Consider the following 25,671-nt stretch of genomic DNA (forward strand, 5'->3'; position numbering starts at 1 on the left):
CTTTCCAAGCGTATAATTACACCAGTTAGCTGTGTTTGGGATGCACCCGGGTTATTGTCCACAAGGCAGCAGGTGTGCCTGGGGTATGCACAGTGGCAGAAGTGGGAAGGGGCTCCATCTCCACCGGTGCAGGGAACGCAGATCGTGGACTCGGTGGCTCAACCTCTGTGGCAGTTGGCGGTGCTGGTTATGGTACTACCGGTTCCTGACATGCAGGGCACTATCTGAGGTGTCCACGTAACTGTTTGGTTGGGGGCCATCGTTGTGGACTACTGCCAGTTTGTCATAGCCGCATGTGGTTTGCATTCTGACTGTCTGGCCCGGCTCCAGAGTGCAGAGTCTGCGGGTATTACAGTGAGAGTATCTTTCCCCTCTTTGTCACCATTTCATGAGGCTTCACTCACATTTGTTTCCACTTTGGGTTGCAACAGGGCCTTGGCAACAGAGAACATGGTTCTGGTGCATCTGGTGAACATTCTCTGTGCTGGCAAGGGCAGACCCTCTCTCGGCAGGCTACAGCTTAAATGGTTTGCTATAAGATCTTCAGCAACTTTTGCACGCCATGTCTGTAGCCACACTGGTGAGAACTCCCACGCGACCAACACTTCCTGTGTGCAGGTTTTGGCAATATATACATGAATAAACATTCTACAAGTTCCACTCAACATGTACCTATTTTTCAGATTGAACCAATTGAGAACCGTAGACACTGGGTCTTAGGCATTAGCAAATGGATCAAATAGTACCTTTTATCTGGAATAAAACCCTGAGTGAGGTCAAAGAGCTGAGCACATTCAGATTCCACAATTCAATTGAACCAAATCAAACTTTAGCTTCCGATTATTCAAATACAGCAAAAAAAATGGCTATAAATAAGGATTTACATGTGTGCAGTTATATTGTGTGATCTTTTGGGGACAAATTGCAGGTACCATAAACAGTTAGATTTTTAAACTTTCCTATTTTACCCCGGTCTCAGTTAAACTTTGCATGACAAGCATTGAATGGTTTGGAACGACTCTGACTATTAGTGGTGGTGACAGGAGATCATAACAGATAATAATGCACCAGACAGGTTAATTATAGTGAAAACAGTCTGAGATATATAAACTGAAGCTCTTTTGTTGAAGTTTGAATCACTGACCTTTTGATGAGCAGCAGTATTATGTTAATGCACAGAGTGAATCACTGCTCTTAACCTTCAGCAGACTTCAATTGCTGATGTGATCAATTTCAGCTTCAATGGCCCTCTCCAGTTTACACCAGAGAGAGCGTGTTACAATTTAAAAGTAACCTTTATGGTCCAGGGTACACCACTTAAAGGCAAGTGTACTAATTAAACTTGTTGACTCGCTTTGGAAAACTGCCAATACCAAGCTGGTGACAGTCTCTGAATTTTGATAAGGAGGCATGACAGAAATTTCTAATGTTTTGAGTTTTACATCCATTTACTTCCATCCCATTTTGTTCTGTTAATCTCCCTCCACATTCCACTCTCCCTCTTCAGTCATGAGAGTACGCTGCTCTGTGCCCTCGGGACCTCTAGTCAAGTAGGAAATACGATTTGAATTCATTATAATTTAGTAACGGACCAGCAACTTTGTGCAATTTCACAGCTCGTGTTTCAAACAGGAAGCAGAGTGAGTAAGGAGCACCTCCTTGGGTTATCAGGACTTTAGTTTATAAAGTTTATTTATTTATTAGTCACAAGTAGGCTTACATTCACACTGCAATGAAGTTACTGCGAAATTCCCCTAGTCGCCACATTCCAGCGCCTGTTCGGGTACACTGAAGGAGAATTTAGCATGGTCAATGCACCTAACCAGCACATCTTTCAGACTCTGGGAGGAAACCGGAGCACCCGGAGGAAACCCACACAAACACGGAGAGAATGTGCAAACTCCACACAGACAGTGACCCAAGCCGGGCATTGAACCCGGGTCCCTAGTGCTGTGTGGAAGCAGTGCTAATCACTGTGCCAACTTTAGTACATTCTTGTCACTAAAGCAAATTGATTTGATTTATTATTGTCACATGTATTAACATACAGTGAAAAGTATTGTTTCTTGCGCACTGTACAGACAAAGCATACCGTTCATAGAGAAGGAAAAGAAAGAGTGCAAAATGTAGTGTTGCAGTCATAACTTAGTGCGAGATAGGTCCATTCAAAAATCTGATGGCAGCAGGGAAGAAGTTGTTCTTGAGTTGGTTGGAACGTGACCTCAGACTTTTGTATTTTTTTCCCGATGGAAAAGGTAGAAGAGAGTATGCCTGGTGTGCGTGGGGTCCTTAATTATGCTGGCTGCTTTTCCGAGGCAGCAGGAAGTGTAGACAGAGATTGCGTGATGGATTGGGCTTCATTCACGACCCTTTGTAGTTTCTTGCAGTCTTTGGCAGAGCAGGAGCCATTCCATTGCAGGACGGGCCACATTTCTATTTAATTTGTACACCGCCCTGTTTTTTCTACACTACATCATAGTTGGCATTGAAATAGTTGTCTTCCATCAGGTTAACATTTTAGCAAATTTTCTCACTTGGCATTTGATTTAATCCCATATACTGACTGGCACAGTAATAATATTCATTTTGTTTCAATGCAGGTAATGTGTTTCTTGCGCTGATTAAAGCCACTGCAGTCAACGTTACTGTCGGAGGCTCGCTGGAAATAAGCTGCACGGTTGAAGCTCAGAATTTTGCGGAACGCTTCTTCTCTGTTGCCTGGTTCTTGAACAGAAATGAGATAGTTCGCATTGAACCAAATGCAGTACCAGCCTTTCACAGCGGATATAAAATGAGAGAGAGCCAGGGAAAGGTCATGGTCAGTAAGAAAACCGAGAGAGACTATGTGCTGAAAATGTATCAGGTTCAAGTGGAGGATGACGGTACATATCACTGTCAGGTGGGCGAGAGTGTGAAAATTTCGTCCACAGCATTCTCTACCAACGAATCCAAGGAGGTGACGGTCACTGTTCAGCGCCCACGTAAGAAACATTCAAATTGACTTTATTCTTTTAAAGTTTGTTCTTATTAGTGTCACAAGTAGGCTTACATTAACACTGCATTGAAGTTACTGTGAAAATCCCTTAGTCGCCACATTCCGGTGCCTGTTCGGGTACACTGAGGGAGAACTTAGCATGGCCAATGCACCTAACCAGCACATCTTTTGGACTGTGGGAGGAAACCGGAGCACCCGGAGGAAACCTATGCAGACACTGGGAGAATGTGCAGACTCCGCACAGACAGTGACTCAAGCCAGGAATCGAACCCATGTCCCTGGCGCTGTGAGGCAGCAGTGCTAATCACTGTGCCCTTGATAGTGATTAAGATATTAGGAGCAGTTTTGCATTTTGGTTCTGACAGGTTATCTGGTCAGCTCCTGCATGAACTGTGGAAATCTCGGACACAATGGGATAGATCTTGGGCAGAGGAACAAAATGGCGACCAGGTGTACATTTGGCCTGATTTATATTGTCCATTAAAGCCAGTAGGAAAGAAAAAAAGCAGGCTGAACCTAAAACAGACTGAAAGATTCACCAGCACTTCTGTCGCTGCCCATGACCAATTCCTATCCTAATGTACATCGGCAATTGGCTGGATTTTCAATCACCCAGGTGTCTAGACAAAGTAGGTATAGGATGCAGCTATTCCCATTGGTGGAGGGGTTAAGAGGCAGGGGTCACTGTAGTAGCAGCAACCTTAACATGGAAAGTGGTTAGGATCTGGGCAGTGTGCAGATTCAATTATGGCTTTCAAAAGGGATTTGAATCAACGCAGCCCATGACGGAAAGGATGATGGTGTGGGACTAGCAGAGAGCTGGCGCAGACATGAAAGGTTGAATGTCCACCTTCTGCACTGGAACCCTTCTATGATAATACCTCATTCACCCGTCACCCTACACTTGGCTCAACAATTGACAACACTGCAATTTTAAATATCTATCCTTGTTTTAAATTCCTCCATGGGCCATAACTTCCTCAGAATAGCAACCAGCCACTCCATATCCACTCACCTCTGCTAGATTTCTCAGTGTCCGTCTCGCCCGACCTTTCTGGCTCCAGTTGGTTTAGGTCAGGTCGGGTAGGGGGAGGGGGGGTCCAGCTGGTTTGGGTCAGGTTGGCGGGATGGTCAGGTCAGGTAGTGGGGGTGTCCAGCTGGGTCAGGATGGGGGGGGGGGGGGGGTCAGGTCAGTGGAGGGAATTCCAGCCAGTTGGGTTTGGGTCAGACAGTCAGCTCTGGGGGTGGGAGGGAGTTATCCAGCTAGGTTGGATTGGGCTGGGGTCAGATCAGGTCAGCTCAGGTGGGGGGTGGGGGCTGTTAGTGGGGAGGGGGGTGGAAACGGGTCGGGGTTCCGGTCAGGGCACAGTAGGCAATCCCGGACTGGCGAGGGAAGTCAGGATGAGGAATACTGTGGGGGAATCCCCTGTGGAAAGTGGGGTGAGTCCCATGTGGGACTGGTCTGGGTCTTCAGTTATGCTGATGTTAGAAGTGCTTCTATTTCTTCTAACTCTTTCGGAGTAGCTATTAGTGTAACAGTGACAGAGCCTTCTTAAGTCACATGGTTCCCAGCCCAACTAAAATTGGCCAGGGGAAGTTAGCACTTCTGTACAATTCCTGGAACTTCAGAGAGGGAATCCCCAGCAGATCTTTAGGGTATCCCCCAAATCCAACGCTGAAGAGCCAGGACGTTATGGCTCCCATGGTCTTGCCCCTTCCCTATCTGTGTAACCTCTCCAGCCCAACAAACCTCTGAGATCCCTGTGCTTCTCCAATTCGAGCCTGTTGTGAATTCCTGATTTTAATTGCTCCACTATTGAAGCCTTGCTTTCAGCTAGCTCTGGAATTTCCTCCATAAACCTCTCTGCCTGTCTTCTTTTGAGATGCTCCTTTTGCCGTGTTAAATATATTATAGAAATGGAAGTTGCTATTGCTCTGCTGATGTTCACAAACCTTTGTTGTTATGTCAGTAGCATGCTTGATTAAACACAGAACTTTCTCTCTGCCAAACATTCAAGGCCCCCATATATTTCTCACAATATAGTAATTTCTTGTCATTTCACAGAAGCCAACCTTAAAGTGATAATCGACAGTAATAGTGCTGAGGTTTTGGAAGGTGATCATCTTCAGTTTTCCTGCGATATTCATTCCGAAACTGCGGGCTATGGTCAGCTCTCTATTACCTGGCAGTTTATAAATGAACAGAAACAAAACAGTGATATCATTGGAATGGACCGAGATGGTATCCAGGTTACTTATCCACCTTACCAGGGGCGTGTCATTAACAGCGATGTAAGAATGGCAAGAGTGAAGTCGGATTCCTTCACGTTGGGTATTTATAATGCCCTGACTTCAGATCAAGGAACGTACACTTGCAAAGTGATGGAATGGGGAGCAGAATCTAATGGAAACTGGCGGCTAATTGGAGAATATGTCAGCGACAATAAGGCAGTGACTATCAAACCCCTTGGTAAGCAATTCAGTGTTGAATATCTACGAAACCTCGATTTAAGCAATTTCAGGTTTCTCAATTGGACATAGATTGCGTTTTTAATAGGATGGTTCTCATACACAGACACAAGTGAACCTTTCATTAGCTTCACTAATTTTGGTGCATTTTACTGTCAACTTAAAGTGGATTATGGGCAGAAAATGAACCCATTTTTTTGTTTGCTTTTCCATTAATAAATTTCTCATAAAAAATAAACTCTCCTCTGGGTCATTTTGCCCCTTGCATCATTCTCAATTGATCGAATGGGTAGGTGGATTGTGACTAACTGCTGAAGTGGTGCATGAAAATCTTCGGGAGGTGTGAATGCGTCTCTCATTATCCCACACGTCAGTGAAAAAATGCCTAAAGACCACGGGGTGGCCTTTTGTGCTCTGGATGACTAACATAGAACATAGAACATAGAACAGTACAGCACAGAACAGGCCCTTCGGCCCACGATGTTGTGCCGAGCTTTATCTGAAACCAAGATCAAGCTATCCCACTCCCTATCATCCTGGTGTGCTCCATGTGCCTATCCAATAACCGCTTAAATGTTTCTAAAGTGTCTGACTCCACTATCACTGCAGGCAGTCCATTCCACACCCCAACCACTCTCTGCGTAAAGAACCTACCTCTGATATCCGTCCTGTATCTCCCACCACGAACCCTATAGTTATGCCCCCTTGTAATAGCTCCATCCACCCGAGGAAATAGTCTTTGAACGTTCACTCTATCTATCCCCTTCATCATTTTATACACCTCTATTAAGTCTCCCCTCAGCCTCCTCCGCTCCAGAGAGAATAGCCCTAGCTCCCTCAACCTTTCCTCATATGACCTACCCTCCAAACCAGGCAGCATCCTGGTAAATCTCCTCTGCACTCCTTCCAGCGCTTCCACATCCTTCCTATAGTGAGGTGACCAGAACTGCACACAATATTCCAAATGTGGTCTCACCAAGGTCCTGTACAGTTGCAGCATAACCCCACGGCTCTTAAACTCCAACCCCCTGTTAATAAAAGCTAACACACTACAGGCCTTCTTCACAGCTCTATCCACTTGAGTGGCAACCTTTAGAGATCTGTGGATATGGACCCCAAGATCTCTCTGTTCCTCCACAGTCTTCAGAACCCTACCTTTGACCCTGTAATCCACATTTAAATTTGTCCTACCAAAATGAATCACCTCACATTTATCAGGGTTAAACTCCATTTGCCATTTTTCAGCCCAGCTTTGCATCCTATCTATGTCTCTTTGCAGCCTACAACAGCCCTCCACCTCATCCACTACTCCACCAATCTTGGTGTCATCAGCAAATTTACTGATCCACCCTTCAGCCCCCTCCTCTAAGTCATTAATAAAAATCACAAAGAGCAGAGGACCAAGCACTGATCCCTGCGGCACACCGCTAGCAACCTGCCTCCAATCCGAAAATTTTCCATCGACCACCACCCTCTGTCTTCGGTCAGACAGCCAGTTGCCTATCCAATCGGCCAACTTTCCCTCTATCCCACACCTCCTCACTTTCATCATAAGCCGACCATGGGGGACCTTATCAAACGCCTTACTAAAATCCATGTATATGACATCAACTGCCCTACCTTCATCAACACACTTAGTTACCTCCTCAAAAAATTCTATCAAATTTGTGAGGCACGACTTGCCCTTCACGAATCCGTGCTGACTATCTCGGATTAATCCGCATCTTTCTAAATGGTCGTAAATCCCATCCCTAAGGACCCTTTCCATCAATTTACCAACCACCGAAGTAAGACTAACCGGTCTATAATTACCAGGGTCATTTCTATTCCCTTTCTTAAACAGAGGAACAACATTCGCCATTCTCCAGTCCTCTGGCACCATCCCCGTGGACAGCGAGGACCCAAAGATCAACGCCAAAGGCTCTGCAATCTCATCCCTTGCCTCCCAAAGAATCCTAGGATACATTTCATCAGGCCCAGGGGACTTATCGACCTTCAGTTTATTCAAAACTGCCAAGACATCCTCCCTCCGAACATCTATTTCCTCCAGCCTATTAGCCTGTAACACCTTCTCTTCCTCAAAAACATGGCCCCTCTCCTTGGTGAACACTGAAGAAAAGTATTCATTCATCACCTCGCCTATCTCTACTGACTCCATACACAAGTTCCCACTACTGTCCTTGACCGGCCCTAACCTCACCCTGGTCATTCTTTTATTCCTCACATAAGAGTAAAAAGCCTTAGGGTTTTCCTTGATCCGACCCGCCAAGGACTTCTCATGTCCCCTCCTAGCTCTCCTAAGCCCCTTTTTCAGCTCATTAAGAGAGGAAATCTACCCAGTGGGGGAATCATGAAGCATCTTTCCATCCTACTATGTGGGAATGCAGGAACCTTTGATTACTGAGCCACTGTATTGCTTTGTAGAGAACGTGGGGGTGATTCTCTGATCCAGCACAGCGGGCCGGGAGACTATAGCGGAGGCTGTTTCGCAGGCACCCCGCTGGGCACCACAGGCTCCGCACATCTCCCGGTGCCAGATCTCTGGCTCCCGTCAGCTCTGCACCAGAAATCGGCGCGGAGCTGCCTAATATATTCAAACTCTAATTTAAATATACTTTAAATATCACTAGCGGGCTTGGGACTGAAATCTTCGGGCCCACAAGCCTCTCCCCCACCGCCAGAAGTATTTCACTCCAGCAGGGTTTAATAAAGCTCCCCACTTGCAGGGAACTAGCGGCCTGACCCTGCTGGAGTGAAGGGGGGGGGTCAATCAAAGGGTAGGGCACTTGGGGGTGCCCCCTGGGCATTGCCAGCTTGGGCCCCCTGGCACTGCCCAAGCTGGTAAAATTCCAATGTCCAGGAGGCATCTAGACACACCCTACTGGGCATGGGGCAGTGCCGAGGCAGGGTCTGATGGAGGTTGGGGCCTCTAGGCGAGGAGGGAGGGGGGTCTTGCCACCACCACCACTCTGCACTTTTGGCTGAGTGCCAGAGGGAGGGAAGTGATGTTGGATCCCGGGGAAAGGGGAGGCTGCAGAATTCCCTGTAGAACCAGGAGGAGCGTTCCTGCTTTTCCTGGCTCAGCAAAGGAAAGTTTTAGAATTCCCTAAAGGGCCTCTTGAGTCCTCAGACAAGTTGCATATCTGAATCTGTCCAGGGCGGAAACGGTGGTCTCTGCGTACAAAAAGCTTTTAAATTGGTTAAAGGAGCCACAGGAGAGTTGCTGATATCAATTCATCTTTCTTTTTCATATTCACAGAAAGTAGCTTTGCAGTCACAGCAATAACCCGGACACCAACCGTGAATTACTATGGTACATTTGAACTTCGGTGTATCATTGGACCTCAAAGTCTTACCCATGTGCCAGCATCTGTATCCTGGAAATTTCAACCAGCAAATTCCAATGACAGCTACCACCTAGTCACTTTCACCTATGATACTGCGATTAAGTGGGGGGACATGGTGGAGAACTTCAAAGGAAAAATGATTGTAGTGAAAACTGTGACCAATACTGTCCGGCTGAGTGTCTCTCGAGCCAGCAAGCTGGAAGCTGGGAAGTTTCTATGTCTCGCAGAGTTATGGGGGAGGCATCATTCAAACCAGTGGGTCAGGAAAGCCAGTGCAACATCAAACATCCTGGAAGTGAAAGTTAGACCTCCAGGTAAGGTTGTAGGTTAATTTCTTTGTATTTATAGGATCGATGATGAATTAAAGTGGACGGACAGGCTGCTGTGTGCAATATGAGCAATATTAACCTGCCTTCTAAAAAAGAAAGAAGGAAATTGAGATAATGGCTCCAGTTGGTAAGCACAGTTTACCCCAGTCCAACGCCGGCATCTCCACATCATGTCCAGTTGGTAAGAGCAGGACAGAAGTTAAACCAAATGGACCAAAAGGTGGCACTTCCAATTATAGCTCTGTGTGGGAAAAGAAAATGAGCTCGGTGACTCTGGACTGGGGAAGGGGAAAAAAATGTGCCAGGGTATCTGCAGTGACCCTTACTGGAGAAGTGTGTGGACATCGGAGAAAGATGGTGGGCAGAATTTTCCCAAAAAATGGCAAAGTGCCTGAAAACTTGTGTGTTTTTCCCCAGAGAGAGGGACAAGTTTTCACTCCAGATCTTCTGATATTTTGTCATTTTTAAAAAATGTTGGGGGGGGGGGTCATGTTTGCACCATCATTCCTGAGGGGCAGGGTCTTAAGACGCTGGCAATCCCGGCTCCACCAAGATGGAGCACTCAATCTTGCATTGAAGTTAAAGAGGCCACTACCACAGCATCGGGGCATCAGATCCTACTGCGCTTCCTGCAGCAGTGCCGGACACCTACCACAATGCAGGCATCTCTTCCCCTCCCCCCAACCATCACTAATCCCATATCATGGGAAGCCCCCAATGGGGATCCGCAAAGGCCCTCCCTTGGCACTGCCAGGTTGGCGCCTCCAAGCTCCCAGTGAGGTCATCATGACTGGTTTCCATTTGTGGAAACAAGTAGTGATTCCCATTGGTGTGCAGTCACACTGGCGGTGGGGAGGGGGAATATATGGGGAACCTGGAAGCTATAGCAGAATGCCGTTTATGTATTATTTAATAATATATTTAAATTTAAGGAAATCTGTCACCAGCAGAGGGGAGGGTGAAAGAATCTCATTCTGAGATCTTCCCAGCACATTGGTTGCCACTGCCGTAATGGAGTTTGCGTCCGCGGCAACCAGGGCTGGAAAATTGCCCCCAGTATCTATCTCATGCTGCAGGGTCCTCAGTCAGTACCTCAATAGCCTGCAGACACTTAGTGGCTGGGAACACACATGGAAAACGGTGCCTTCAGCATGGTACTGGAAAGCCGCAGGCATCTGTTGAGTCATATCTCAGCAGGAGTCAGCACCTTTGTGGGAAGGAAAAATATCTGACGAGAGGAAAGGAAGATGTGAATCTGCGGCAAACAAAATAAATTGACTATAATTAAACACAAGGAAATAAAGTTGGTTTTAAATAGATTTCAAAAGAAAGTCAATAAAAAGACTTTTGATCATTAGCACAAATCAATTACTTCTGCTCACTCACATGTAACCAACTACAGAAAAATTCTTGTGTAAATTAGATTGCATGTATTTATCTGATGTCCTTTAGGCAAATACATTATTTTAGGATTAAACACACACGGTTCAACCTCTTACCCAATGTCAATGTAAGATCGCTATGTAAAAGAACTGGATGAAAATTAAGGTGTAAAGTTACAATAAAAACATCATTAGTACCATGAGTTCAACTGTACAGCATACTCATTAGTGAGTGTTCTCTTAAATCATTAGATGAGTTCATACTACTCAAGTAATCGCTAGGTATTGGCTGATCTCTTGTCACACTTCACCTTGAACCTAAATGTTGTGAAGAAATACTGTGAAATTATTTTGACATGCTGTCTTTTCTACTTGTGTAGCAAGTCTTTTGAAACTTACCGAGCGAGTTGCAAAGATACAGAAAAGGGTTGAAGACGTCACTGAACTTGAATGTAGAATTTTGGCTCGAACTCAAAACGATTCTCGATTCTCAGTGACGTGGCTCTTCAATAAGACACAGGGGCCTCATGTGAAAGGGGAAAATCTTCTAAATATCGATGGCAATGATGTTATCCAGTACTATGGAGAATTGCTAACTGATTCTCAAAAGAAAATGAAATTCCAGAATGAGAAGCCCTCCAATGATGTATACAAGCTGATTATACAAAAAACGGATGTAAATGACAGCGGAAGTTACTATTGTCATGTAAAGGAATGGCTTTTGGATCCCAACAACATCTGGTATAAAGTGGGAGAGAGTACATCGGCAAGAACAATTCTTCAGGTGCACACAGCAGGTAAACATGTTTCTTAAATAGTTCATACAAATTGTAGAAGATCATAGAATCCCTACAGTGCAGAAGGAGACCATTCAGCCCATCGGGTCTGCACCGACCACAATCCCACCCAGGCCCTATCCCCATAATCCCATGCATTTACCTTAGCTAGTCCCCTTGAGGCTAAGGGGCAATTTAGCATGGCCAATCCACCTAATGCACACATCTTTGGACTGCAGGAGGAAACCAGAGCACTCGGAGGAAGCCCACACAGACACAGGGAGAATGTGCAGACTCTGCACACAGTGATCCAAGTCGAGAATCCCTGGAGCTGTGAGGCAGCAGTGGTAACCACTGTGCCACCGTGCCGCCTCGTATAGGACTAGGATAAATGACAATTGTAGGCAGTGTGTAGTGACAACAAAGGGATGTGGTATGTGTCCAACTTGAGATGTGCGTGACTTGAATGGAAACTTGAAGTGATGGTGCTGCTGTGAAATTGCTGCTGCTGCTGCTGCTCTGCTTGGTGGCAGTGGTCACTGGACAGTCAAACTGAAACCAACAAATATCTTTCTCAGCAGCTGGCAACTCTGAGTTCACCGGAATATAGCTTTCAGCCCCAAACATGTCTGCACTCCTTTAAGTACCGCCTGCAGCAAGCTATTCAATTCTTCAGCATCGATTCCTGCCCAGTATGTGTTGGGGTTCACCCCCACATAAGCAGTACTGTTAATCATGTGTCCTTATTCAACAGATTGAAATTCTAGAATCAATACTGTGACTGATATTTTATATATATTAATTAGCTGGTTAGTCTAGTGGGGGTTGGAGAGGGTGAACAAAGAACAATACAGCACAGGAACAGGCCCTTCAGCCCTCCAAGCCCGCGCCGCTCCCTGGTCCAAACTAGACCATTCTTTTGTATCCCTCCATGCCCACTCCGTTCATGTGGCTATCTAGATAAGTCTTAAACCTTCCCATTGTGCCCGCCTCCATCACCTTGCCCGGCAGTGCATTCCAAGCCCCCACCACCCTCTGTGTAAAATACGTCCTTCTGATATCCATGTTAAACCTTCCCTCTCCCCTTCCCTCACCTTGAACCTATGACCCCTCGTGAACGTCACCACCGACCTGGGAAAAAGCTTCCCACCGTTCACCCTATCTATGCCTTTCATAATTTTATACATCTCTATTAGGTCTCCCCTCATCCTCCGTCTTTCCAGTGAGAACAACCCCAGTTTACCCAATCTCTCCTCATAACTAAGCCCCTCCATACCAGGCAACATCCTGGTAAACCACCTCTGCACTCTCTCTAAAGCCTCCACGTCCTACTGGTAGTGTGGCGACCAGAACTGGACGCAGTATTCCAAATGCGGCCGAACCAACGTTCGATACATCTGCAACGTCAGACCCCAACTTTTATACTCTGTGCCCCGTCCTATAAAGGCAAGCATGCCATATGCCTTCTTCACCACCTTCTCTACCTGTGAAGTCACCTTCAAGGATCTGTGGACTTGCACACCCAGGTCCCTCTGCGTATCTACACCCTTTATGGTTCTGCCATTTATCGTACAGCTCCCCCCTACATTAGCTCTACCAAAATGCATCACTTCGCATTTATCAGGATTGAACTCCATCTGCCATTTCTTTGCCCAAATTTCCAGCCTATCTATATCCTTCTGTAGCCTCTGACAATGCTCCTCACTATCTGCAAGTCCAGCCAATTTCGTGTCGTCCGCAAACTTACTGATCACCCCAGTTACACCTTCTTCCAGATCATTTATATAAATCATAAACAGCAGAGGTCCCAATACAGAGCCCTGCGGAACACCACTAGTCACAGGCCTCCTGCTGGAAAGAGACCCTTCCACTACCACCCTCTGTCTTCTGTGACCAAGCCAGTTCTCCACCCATCTAGCCACCTCCCCCTTTATCCCATGAAATCCAACCTTTTGCACCAACCCACCATGAGGTACTTTGTCAAACGCTTTACTAAAGTTCATATAGACGACATCCACGGCCCTTCCCTCGTCAACCATTCTAGTCACTTCAAAAAACTCCTCCAGGTTAGTGAGGCATGACCTCCCTCTCACAAAACCATGCTGACTATCGTTAATGAGTTTATTCCATTCTAAATGCGCATACATTCTATCTCTAAGAATCCTCTCCAACAACTTCCCTACCGGACGTCAAGCTCACCGGCCTATAATTACCCAGGTTATCCTTCCTACTCTTCTTAAATAACGGGACCACATTAGCTATCCTCCAATCCTCTGGGACCTCACCTGTGTCCAGTGACGAGACAAAGATTTGCGTCAGAGGCCCAGCGATTTCATCTCTCATCTCCCTGAGCAGCCTTGGATAGATTCCATCAGGCCCTGGGGATTTGTCGGTCTTTATATTCTCTAAAAAACCTAACACTTCCTCCCTTGTAATGGAGATTTTCTCTAACTGTTCAACACTCCCCTCCGAGACACTCCCAGTCAACACATCCCCCTCCTTTGTGAATACCGACGCAAAGTATTCATTTAGGATCTCCCCTACTTCTTTGGGTTCTAAGCATAATTCCCCACTTTTGTCCCTGAGAGGTCCGATTTTTTTCCCTGACAACCCTTTTGTTCCTAACGTAAGAATAAAATGCCTTGGGATTCTCCTTAATCCTGTCTGCCAAGGACGTTTCGTGACCCCTTTTTGCCCTTCTAATTCCTCGTTTGAGTTCTTTCCTACTTTCTTTGTATTCCTCCAGAGCTCCCTCTGTTTTTAGCTGCCTGGTCCTAACATACGCCTCTCTTTTCTTTTTGACCAGTCCCTCAATTTCCCTGGTTATCCACGGTTCTTGAATCCTACCCTTCCTATCCTTTTTTACAGGCACATGCCTGTCCTGCAGCCCTAACAACTGTTCCTTAAAAGACTCCCACATGCCAGATGTGGATTTACCCTCAAACAGCCTCTCCCAATCAACAGCTGCCAAATTCTGCCTAATCCCACTAAAGTTAGCCTTCCCCCAATCCAACACCTTACCCTTGGGACACCACTCATCCTTTTCCATCGCTATCCTAAAGCTAACAGAATTGTGGTCACTATTTGCCACATGTTCCCCTACCGAAACTTTGAAGACCTGACCGGGTTCATTCCCCAGTACTCGGTCCAGTATAGCCCCCTCTCTAGTTAGGCTATCTACATATTGTTCCAAAGAACCTTCCTGCATGCATTTTACAAATTCCTCCCCGTTCAGAGTCCCAGCTCTAAGCGATTTCCAGTCTATACCAGGGAAATTGAAGTCTCCCACTACAACAACCCTATTTTTCCTGCACCTATCCATTATCTCCTGACATATCCGTTCTTCCACTTCCCTTGGGCTGTTGGGGGGCCTGTTGTATACCCCCAACATAGTGACTGCGCCCTTCATGTTTCTGAGCTCCACCCACAGTGACTCGTTATACGACCCCTCTGAATTGTCCTCCCTCTGCACCGCTGTAATATGTTCTCTAACTAATACTGCTACTCCCCCACCTCTGTCTCGCCTAAAACACTTGTACCCCGGAATATTCAGCTGCCAGTCCTGTCCCTCTTTCAACCAAGTCTCTTACCTAATTATGAAAAAACATCAATTTTCCTGGCATTATTATCCAAATCACTGGCCTGGTGGAAAGAAAGTTCGAAGGGCCAAATGATGTATTCCTGCTTCTAGTTTCTAAAGCAACAGTCTCTAAACTGGCTGTAGTGTCCAGGTGGCTATCACCTTTTTGGGAAGCAATGGTAATGTGATAATTAGGTCAAAGCAGAATTTACTGTTGAACCCTGAAGAAAATACTATTCTAACTTCTTGTAATGTGTATGTTCTCCCCAAGTCTAACACCAACATGCACGGCAATCTTCCTCACTTCCAAATAAAGCCTCATTATCTTTCTTTTGTCTTGTGTCACTTCTACAGATGCAAACCTACAGCTCGGGGATAATAATGTAACTGTATCGAGCAGTGCAGATGATGTTGTTGAACTTGAATGTCATATTACCAACCAGACACAGACGCAATCACAATTTTCAGTTATGTGGTATGTTCAACACGAAGAGGATCCAAAGGCCAAGGAGACCGCGCTCCTCAAAACCGATCGACATAATATCGTCCAGTACTATGGAGACTTGCTTACAGATCCTCAGAAAAAGATGAAATTCCAAAGTGTGAAGGCCTCCTATAACATGTACAAGTTGATAATACAGAAGGCAGCACTAAGTGACAGCGGTGTTTACTTTTGCAACGTAGAGGAATGGGTCTCAAGCCCCCAGAATGAATGGGTTATACAAGGACATGCTCGCTCGGGGTCAACAATTCTTCAAGTCCAGTCACCAGGTAAGATAGAATCATAGCATCCCTACAGTGCAGAGGAGGCCCATTGAGTCTGCACTCTCAAAAATCCCACTTAGGCCCGATTCCCATAACACCACGCATTTACCTTGCTGATCCACAGGGGTTCCACAGGGATCTGTGCTAGAACCTGTTCACATTATATATTAATGATTTGGAAGGTGGAACTCGATGTATTATCTTCAAATTTTCAGACGATACAAAGTTGGGTAGGAGGGTGAGCTGTCAGGAGGATGCAGAGATGTTTCAGTGTGATTTGGACAGGCTCAGTGTGTGGGCAGATGCAGTATAATGTGGATAAATATGAGGTTAACCCACTATGGTAGCAAGAAAAGGGAGACAGATTATTACCTGAAAAGGTGTAAACTGAGAGAGGTGGATACTCAGCGAGACCTTGGTGTCCTCATGCATCAGTCGCTGAAAGTAAGCGCGCAGGTACAGCAGGCAGTAAAGAAGGCAAATGGTATGTTGGCCTTCATAACAAGAGGATTTGAGCATAGGGATAGGGACGTTTTGCTGCAATTGTATAGGGTGTTGGTGAGGCCACACCTGGAGCATTGTGTACAGTTTTGATGTCCTTATCTGAGGAAGGGTGTCCTTACTATAGAGGGAGTATAGTGAAGGTTTACCAGGCTAATACCTGGGGTGGCAGGTCCGTCATGTGATGAGAGGCTAAATTGGTTAGGATTATATTCACTGGAGTTCAGAAGAATGGGAGGGAATCTCATCGAAACCTATAAAATTCTAACAGGGTTAGACAGGGTAGATTCAGAAAGAATGTTCCCGACGTGGTGGAGTCCAGAACTAAAGGTCATAGTTTGAGGATACGAGGTAAACCTTTTAGAACGGAGGTGAGGAGAAATTTCTTCACCCAGAGAGCGGTAAATGTGTGGAGTTCACTATCACAGAAAGTAGTTGAGGCTAAAACGTTGTGAGATTTCAAGAAGAAATTAGATATAGCTCTTGGGGCTAAAGGAATCTAGGGATATGGGGAGGAAGGTGTGATCAGGACATTGAATTTGATGATCAGCCATGATCATGATGAATGGTGGAGCAGGCTCGAGGGGGTGAATGACCTACTCCTGCTTCTAGTTTCTATGTTTTCTTTCTCTCCATTGATACTAAGCTCAAACCCAATGTACAACACACTGAGTTGTTTAGGGAGCAGTGTGATGGAACATTATCTTCTTATCTCTTTGATCCAAGTTGACAGCTAATATCTAGACAGGAAGCTAAGGTTTCTGCTCTGATACTTGACAAGAACACTGAAGTAATAATGCTCAAATAGTTCAGAGAGAATGTAAATTGATGATAGAAACTTGCCCTAATGAGGAATATATAATATTGAAGAACTGAGTTAGCATACTGCCTTTCATCTCTGGGAAATTGGTTTGAATTTAGCTGAAGTTAATAGGAATAAAGGCTCCTCTGTCTTTTGGCTTTAAGGGCCTGTCATAAAATCAACAGAGAACACAGACAGGCTCAATTCAGTTCTGAGTGCCTTTGGGCTCAACGCACAGAGCTTCATATAATTCACCACTAATTGACTTTAAATCAGTAATCTTGCTTTCACAGGAGAGAAATGGCGCACTAATGTTGTAAAAGGTACCTTCCCGAGGTCATACTGAATTCACTTTGCAGATCATGATAGAGTGAGCTTTATTCTGCTTTTGACTGTAATATATTGACTTGATGGTGAAACCTAGACTTTAAACTGGAGGTGGATTTTAATATTTCATTTTATGGGATGTTGGTGTCACTGGCTAGGTCAGCATTTATTGCTTATCCCTAGTTGCCCTTCAGAAGGTAGTTGTGAGCTGCCTTCTTGCAGTCGCTGAGGTGTAGATGCACCCACAGTGCTATTAGGAAGGGTGTTCCAGGATTTTGACCCAGCGACTTGAAGAAACGGCGATATATTTCCAAGTCAGGATGGTGAGTGATTTGGGGGACCCTCCAGGTGATGGTGTTCCCAGGTGACGTTTGCTCTTGTACTTTTAGATGGTAATGGTCATGAATTGGAACCTTGGTGAGTTCCTGCAGTGCATCTTGTAAGTGGTACACAGGGCTACCACTGCTCATTGGTGGTGGAGGTATTGAATGATTGTGGAAGGGGTAACAGTCAAGTGGGCTGCTTTGTCCTTGATGGTGTTGAGCATCTTGAGTTTTGTTGGAGCTGCACTCATCCAGGCAAGTGGAGAGCATTCCATCACGTCCTGACTTGTGCCTTGTAGATGGTGAACAGGCTTTGGGAAGTCAGGAGGTGAGTTACTAACCACGGGGTTCCTAGCCTTTGACCTTCTCTGGTAGTCACAATATTTATATGGCTGGTCCAGTTCAGGTTCTGGTCAATGGTAATTCCCAGGATGTTGATAATAAGGGTTTCAATGAAGATTATTTTTTTTCATTTTTTCATGGGACATGGGTGTCGCTGGCTGACCAGCATTTATTGCCCATCCCGAGTTGCCCTTGAGAAGGTGATGGTGAGCCGCCGCCTTGAATTGTTGCAGTCCACATGCTGTGGGTTGATCCACAATGCCCTTAGGGCGGGAATTCCAGGATTTTGACCCAGCAACTGCGAAGGAACTGTAAGTCAGGGTGGTGAGTGACTTGGAGGGGAACTTGCAGATGGTGGTGTTCCCATATATCTGCTGCCCTTGTCCTTCTAGATGGAAATGGTTGTGGGTTTGGAAGGTGCTGTCTAAGGATCTTTGATGAATTGCTGCAGTGCAGCATTAAGTGTCAAGGAGTGATGGTTAGATCATTTCCTGCTGGAGATGGTCATTGCCTGGCACTTGTGTGGTACAAATGTTAACTTGCCACTTGTCAGCCTAAGCCTGGATATTGTCCAGGTCTTGCTGCATTTGGATATGGACTGCTTCAGCATCTGAGGAGTTGTGAATGGTGTTGAACATTATGCAGTCATCAGCAAACATCCCAACTTTTGACCATATGATGGAAGGAAGGTCATGAATGAAGCAACTGAAGATTGTTGGGCCTAGGACGCTAACCTGAGCAATCCCTGCAATGATGTCCTGGAGCTGAGATGTTTGATTTTCAACAGCTACATCCATCTTCCTTTGTGTCAGGTATGACTCCAACCAATGGAGAGCTTTCCCCTGATTCCCATTGACTCCAGTTTTGCTAGGGCTCCTTGATACCGCACTCAGTCAAATGTTGCCTTGATGCCAAGGGTAGTCACTCTCACTTCACCTCTGGCATTCAGTTCTTCTGTCCATGTTTGAACCAAGGCTGTAATGAGGTTGGGAGCTGAGTGACCCTGGCAGAACTCAAACAATTAGTAAGCAGGTTATTGCTAAGCAAGTACTGTACCTCTTGATGACCACACTGTTGATGATCCCTTCCCTGATGATCGACAGTAGACTGATGGGGCGGTAATTGGCTGGGTTGTATTTGTCCTGCTTTTTGTGTACGGGACATACCTGGGCAATTTTCCACATTGCCGGGCAGATGTCAATGTTGTAGCTGTACTGGAACAGCTTGGCTAGGGGCACATCAAGTTCTGGAACAAGTCTTTAGGATTATTGCTGGATAATTGACAAGGCCCATAGCCTTTGCAGTATCCAGTGCCTTCAGCCATTTCTTGCTATCATATGGAGTGAATCAAATTGGCTGAAGACTGGTATCTATGATTCTGAGGACCTTCGGAGGAGGCAGAGATGGATCATCCACTCGGCACTTCTGGCTGAAGATAGTTGTGAATGCTTCAGCCTTATCTTTTGCACTGATATGCTGGGCTCCCCCATCATTTAATGATGGAAATATTTGTGGGGCCTCCTCCTTCAATGAGTTGTTTATTATCCACCACCATTCATGATTGGATGCGGTTGGACTGCAGAGCTTAGACCTGAGCCATTGGTTATGGAATCATAGAATCGCTACAGTGAAGAAGGAGGTCATTTGGCACTGTCTCCAGCCATGCCCACCCCGAACCCTAGCCCCGTAACCCCTCACATTTACTATGGCTCATCCCCCTAACCTACATACCTTTGGAAACTAAGGGGCAATTTAGCATGGCCAATCCACCTAACCTGCACATCTTTGGACTGTGGGAAGAAACTGGAGTACCCGAAGGAAACCCACATAGAGACGTGGCAAATATGCAAACTCCGCACAGTGACCCAAGCTGGAATTGAATCCAGGTCCCTGTCTCTGTGAGGCAGCAGTGCTAAACACTGCATAACCATGCCGCCCCTTAACTTAATCACTTAACTCTGTCTATTACTTTCTGCTTATGTTGTTTGGCATGCAAGTAGTCCTGTTTTGTAGCTTCACCAGGTTGACACCTAATTTTTAGGTACACCTGGTGCTGCTCCTGGCATGCCCTCCTGCGCTCTTAATTGAATCAGGGTTGATCCCCTGGCTTGGTGGTAATGATAGAGTGGGGGATATGTGGGGCCATGAGGTTGTACATTGTGGCTGAGCATTATTCCACTGCTGCTGATGGCTCACAGTGACTCATGGATGCCCAGTTTTGAGTTGCTCGATCTGTTCCAAGTCTATCCCATTTAGCACAGTGGTAGGGCCACACAATACAATGGAGGATATCTTCAATGTGACTGTGTGACGGTCATTCCTACCAAATCTGTCATGGACAGTTGCCTCTGTGGCAGGCAAGTTGGTGAGGATGCGGTCAACTAGGTTTTTCCCGCTTGGTTCTCTCAGCACCTGCCACAATCCCAGTCTAACAGCTGTGTCCTTTAGGACCTGGCCAGCTCAATCTGTGGTGGTACTACCAAGCCGCTGTTGATGATGGACATTGAAGTCCCCACCCAGAGCACATTCTGTGCCCTTGCCAAGTGGTGTTCAACGTGGAGGAATACTGATTCATTAGCTAAGGGGGGAATGGTACGTGGTAATCAGCAGGAGATTTCCTTGCCGATAGTTGATCTGGTGCCATGAGATTTCATGGGGTCCAGAGTTGATGTTGAGGATTCCCAGGGCAACTCCTTCCCGACTGTACACCACTGTGCTGCCACCTCTGCTGGGTCTGTCCAGCCGGTGAGGCAGGACATACCCAGGAATAGTGATGGCGGTGCCAGGGTAGCTTGAGCAGGTAGCTCTCCCAATTTTAGCACAAGCCCCCTGATGTTAGTAAGAAGGACTTTGGTTGGGGGCATAGGAAGGTGATTTGGATGCTTACCTGCTGGCACAGAAATGCATCTGTTTTAACTCCCCAGCCTTATTTAAATCTCACTGGCTAACTTACCGGCCTATAATTGGCAGGGAGTCAGCAGAAAGCAGCAGAAAATCAGTGGTCTGATTCAGCTTTGGGGATTTTGTAGCAGGGAATCCCAAGGTTGGGAAGTGGGGGGAAAAACCATCAATTTGGCAAGAAGGCCAACGTTTTCCTTGTGACCTCTGGAGAAGCGATGTTGTTGCTCCTATCTTAAAGGGGAAAATAAAAACCCTTAGCTGTGAGGGATTCTTCTGGCCTTGGCTCCATGCCTTACTGTCTTCCACTCATCTGAGGCAGCTACTTTCCTCAGCTGCTTGCAGCATTGGGCAGATACAGACCGTGGCCAGTATTGTTCTCTGCTGATCTAGCTGGTTTCCGCTGAGTGGTTAGTGTTAAAGGTTCCCCTAGAGCTTCAGTTTACCAGGCTCACGGTTAAGGTTAGGTCAGTTGGCTGCATGTTCTGAAAGCTGCAGACTGTCTGGGTTTTGTCGATTCACACTGTTACCAAGTGAACCACTGTATTATGATGATGGAGTCAGAAGATTTGCAACCAGTCGCCACAATGCATGGATTTTCCATTTTCCTGCACTTGACTTCTTTAACTGGAAAATGACAAAGAAATACCCTGGCAGGGCAACCCAATATTGTCATCAGCAGATAATATTTCCAGAGCAGAATTTCAAGGATGTGCAAGATGTTTGCTTTACCACAGACACTTGTTTAGTTATGTCTAATTATAGAGGGAGATTGAGGTTGAAAACTGGAGGTGAAACGTGGATCCACTGCCTACTAGACAGAAATGCACTTTCCTGTGTTCTGGAGTGTGTGAGGGAGTCGCTCTAGGAGTCGCTTCAGATTCATATTTGAGGTATCCTTGAGGCAAGCTAGGGTCATTGAAAGGAAAGTAAGATTGTACGTGGAAGTGGAAACTGAGCTTTTCAGAGTCTATTTGAAACCCAGTGGTGAAAGTGAGATCAATAATGAAAGGCAGTCTAAGGTTTGAGTCTAATGTGCCTCGCTAACATTCACACAGATGAAATATGGAATTTCATACAAGAATGATTCCGGGTTCTGTCGTAGATGGCGTCTTTATCATTTGTTCGTGGGAATATGATGCAAGTATCACTGGCAAGGCCAGCATTTATTGTCCACTCTTAATTGCCCATGAGAAGGATAAAAGATTTATTTTCCTAAATAACAACAATATCCAGCTTCAAAAATATTTAATTGGTTGTAAAGCACTTAAGGATGTTCTGAAGTCCTGCAAAGTGCAATAATTATGAAGAAAACAAAAGACTGCGGATGCTGAGATCTGAAACAAAAACCGAAAATGCTGGAAAGTTTCAGCAGGTCTGACAGCATGTGTGGAAAGAGAATAGAACCAACATGTCGAGTCTTGATGACCCTTCATCAGTGCAGCTCTCTCGAAGGGTCATCCAGACTTGGAATTTTGGCTCTACTCTCTCTCCACAGATGCTGTCAGATCTGCTGAGATTTTCCAGCATTTTCCGCAATAATAATGAACATTCTTTTTTGTCATCAACTTCAACATTAATTCCAGTTCCATGAATGTCGTAGCATTTTCCCCTAAGTGTCTTACTCTGCCCCTTTTTAATAGACTGTAACAATAATCAAGTACTGGTTAAATAACTGTTATTAACCCTAAAGGTATACCCTGAATGGAAAAAAATATATTTTTCAAAATTCAGAAGTCTTTAAAATGGATTTTTGGAAAAAGTAAATGAATGTTTACTAAATTTACATCAAGAGCTGGTTGTGATTTCATTAGTGCATGGCCATATTAGTGACATCTAATTCACGACATGGTGAGATTGAGATGTAGGCAACACAGAGATTGCCTCAGGGCTCCAAAAACATGAACCAAAGCTTAGCCTGCTGTGCTGATTGGCTTTTGTCGCATGATTAAAGTAGTTCTGCCATAATATCATCTGGGAGAGCACAAAATGATTCGAAGAGCTGTGTTTATTACACGCTATGTATCATTACTACAGCAGTCACATTCTGCTTTAATCATCACTCTGTTCCTATTCTAGTAACAACATAATTCAATGAGGTGCAATGGAATCATTGAAACCAGAAAGAGTTATATTTTTTCGGGTAGCAGTATTTGAGGAGTACATCTGTTGTGCATTTCAGCTAAAATGAATGTTTGTGGCACTTTATTGCTTGTCTTTATGTTAAATCAGGAAGATGGAGTTTTATCATTTCTTATCTGGATTTTGCATTGTGGTTAGAACATGAGACTCAAAATCCCCTCCTGGTGCAGTTGAGGTTTTAGTGGTCCTTGCAACTTCAACTCATTTAAGTAATTATAAATAGCTGCCCTTTGAACTCAGCAAGAAGCAAGACCAGAGGGACAAGGAGAAATTCTAGCAGCAGATTCAAATTAAAGGAACATGTACCTCTAAAAGATCCTGGTGCAGGCAAATGCAAATGTGATATGTCTCTATGATGGCCCAGGCTCTGGTGTACTTTGATTGATGCAACTGAATAGCACAAGCATTGAGTCATCCTGAGAAACCCTCTTTATCATCTTGCTCCTGCCATGGCCTCTGTCAACAGATCACGTGGCTGCTTTGGGATTGTGTCAGCTCTGCATCAGATGTTTGCTCTGATGGCCCACCAGCATGGAAACTCCCTGAAGATCATACTAATGGATCTTTGAACCATAGCTGTGGTACTTCTGAAGAGGCCACAGCAGCAGTTAGGATCTTTAATAGAGGGAGCTCTGCGCTCCCCTGGAAAAAGCAGATATTCCAGAATGCACATTGCTCAAACATTACCACACAGTTGCAAACCCGTGATTTTTCCAGAGTCTTAAAAGACAGGGGAAGTTTTATACCCTCCATCACTGGCATATTTTCAGCTAGAGGACACATACATAGGGTCAGCTTCTCCAGTTTTGAGCCTCTCCCTTCTATTAATAACTTTGGTGCCTGCAATCATGAAACAAGGATGAAATGATAACTGAGCCTAGGTGATTGGCCATTTGAAAAGGTACAAGGCCATTCAGCTATGTAATTGGATATTGAAATGTTTTTAATGCCCCAACTTGTCATTAGAGATTTCCTGGAAAGGTGAAGGATCAGATAAGAAGACATCACATGTTAGTTGTTGAGGGGAAAAACTGGGATGGAATTTTGGCCCCTCCTGGGGTCAGAGGCAGACAAGACCATAAATAAGCCCCGCAAGCTCCATCTCACCTCCACATAAAAGGCCACTGGGACTACCTGCCACAGGTGACTGGAGCTGAGCAGGCTCATTATGACGCTAATCAAAGAAGGTCAACTGGCAGGGATTGGTTTAGGCACTTGGAAGGGATGGCAGGCTGAGAGAGCCAACACTTTTTAGATAGGTCTAGAGGCCCAGTCTGTCTGCCTGAAGCAACTGGTGGCTACCCTGAGGAGGAGGGGGTCCTCTCCACAATGCCTCTCCACCACCAGACCCCTTCCCAAAATCACACCCCCACCCACCCTCCGCCCCCACCCCCTCCAACCTCCACAGACTATGGTGGTCTGGCTATTGAACCTATTTTTTAATCACTGAAAGAAGTTGGAGAGAGGGTGCAAGAATCTCAATGTGTCCTCTCTCTAACTTACCTTCTCTTGCAGCCTGTTTCTCCTCTCAAGCTGTAAGGCTTCTAATTGGCCATAAACAGGGGTTGGAGAGTTTATATGGGGAGAGAAATTAAGGGTGGATCAGAGGGCAGCGATTTTGGAGGATAGTGATGAATGGAATTACGAAGGAAGAAACATTGTTTGGTGTAGAGAATGAGGGGGAAAAGCAACGTAGATGTCTCAATGAGAAATTTGTCATGGTACTTAGATGGGCGGTAAGGGACAGACTTGATATGTAAGCTGAACTTTTCCTAACCTTCAATTTTCTATATCGCTTACTGAGACAGAAAAGCCCATGTTTCTCTAATCTTTTCTCCACTCAAGACCCCCAGAATGGGGATCAGCTTTGTGGCTCTTGACCTACCCCTACTGCAGAAATACTTCCCTTATTCCTCAGTTATTAAAATCAGGCATAGTACTGAAAGTGTGGTTTATATATTTGTGATTATTACTGACTGCTGTTCTGCATTGGTTGGAAATGTTAAATGTCGAGTCTATTAAGACCCCGATGTCTTTCTCGACTTCTTGATGTAGTTGCTGAAGGGAGTGCAAATCTAGATAAGCCGACGTCCTCTCCATATCACCTGAGGATTCTCTCAGGAAAAGGAACATTTTTCCCCCCGCTTATTCTTCACTAAATTTACCACCATTTGTCACCAAGACCATATGAAATTAAAGAACAGGAAGTGCAGGTACATTTTAAGTAGCTGCTCCAGTTCTTTTCCTTCACTGAACAAGAAGATCCACCAAATAACCTCTCCATTACTGGCACAGAACTTCAAACAAATTGATTGTTTGGATGTGGTAAAGTACTTTATAAATGGAAATCTTTTCATCCTTAACATATGAAGCGCTGTGATATAGAATGTTTAAAGTTTATTTTATAGTGTCACAAGTAGGCTTACATTAACACTGCAATGAAGTTACTGTGAAAATCCCCGAGTTGCCACACTCTGGTGTCAGTTCAGGTACACTGAGGGAGAATTTAGCATGCCCAATGCACCTAACCAGCACATCTTTTCGGACTGTGGAAGGAAACAGGAGCACCCGGAGGAAAGCCACACAGACACTGGGAGAACGTGCAAACTCCACACGGGCATGGGGAGAACATGCAGACTCTGCACGGACAGTGACCCAAGCCGAGAATCAAACCCGGGTCTCTGGCACTGTGC

At 45.4% G+C, this 25,671-nt stretch overlaps 1 protein-coding gene across 1 annotated transcript in view; it reads left to right on the top strand.

The window, feature by feature from the left end:
* The window catches only part of LOC144506481 (immunoglobulin superfamily member 3-like), a 48,239-nt gene that overhangs the window by 18,597 nt on the left and 3,971 nt on the right, over positions 1 to 25,671 (top strand). The window contains exons 4-8 of the mRNA XM_078232660.1: positions 2,601 to 2,981; positions 5,061 to 5,465; positions 8,724 to 9,125; positions 10,903 to 11,319; positions 15,233 to 15,649. Coding sequence (XP_078088786.1) covers positions 2,601 to 2,981; positions 5,061 to 5,465; positions 8,724 to 9,125; positions 10,903 to 11,319; positions 15,233 to 15,649 — 2,022 coding nt within the window. The remainder of the gene's footprint in view (positions 1 to 2,600; positions 2,982 to 5,060; positions 5,466 to 8,723; positions 9,126 to 10,902; positions 11,320 to 15,232; positions 15,650 to 25,671) is intronic.

Source organism: Mustelus asterias, chromosome 17 (assembly GCF_964213995.1).
Source record: "Mustelus asterias chromosome 17, sMusAst1.hap1.1, whole genome shotgun sequence".
Taxonomy (NCBI): domain Eukaryota; kingdom Metazoa; phylum Chordata; class Chondrichthyes; order Carcharhiniformes; family Triakidae; genus Mustelus; species Mustelus asterias.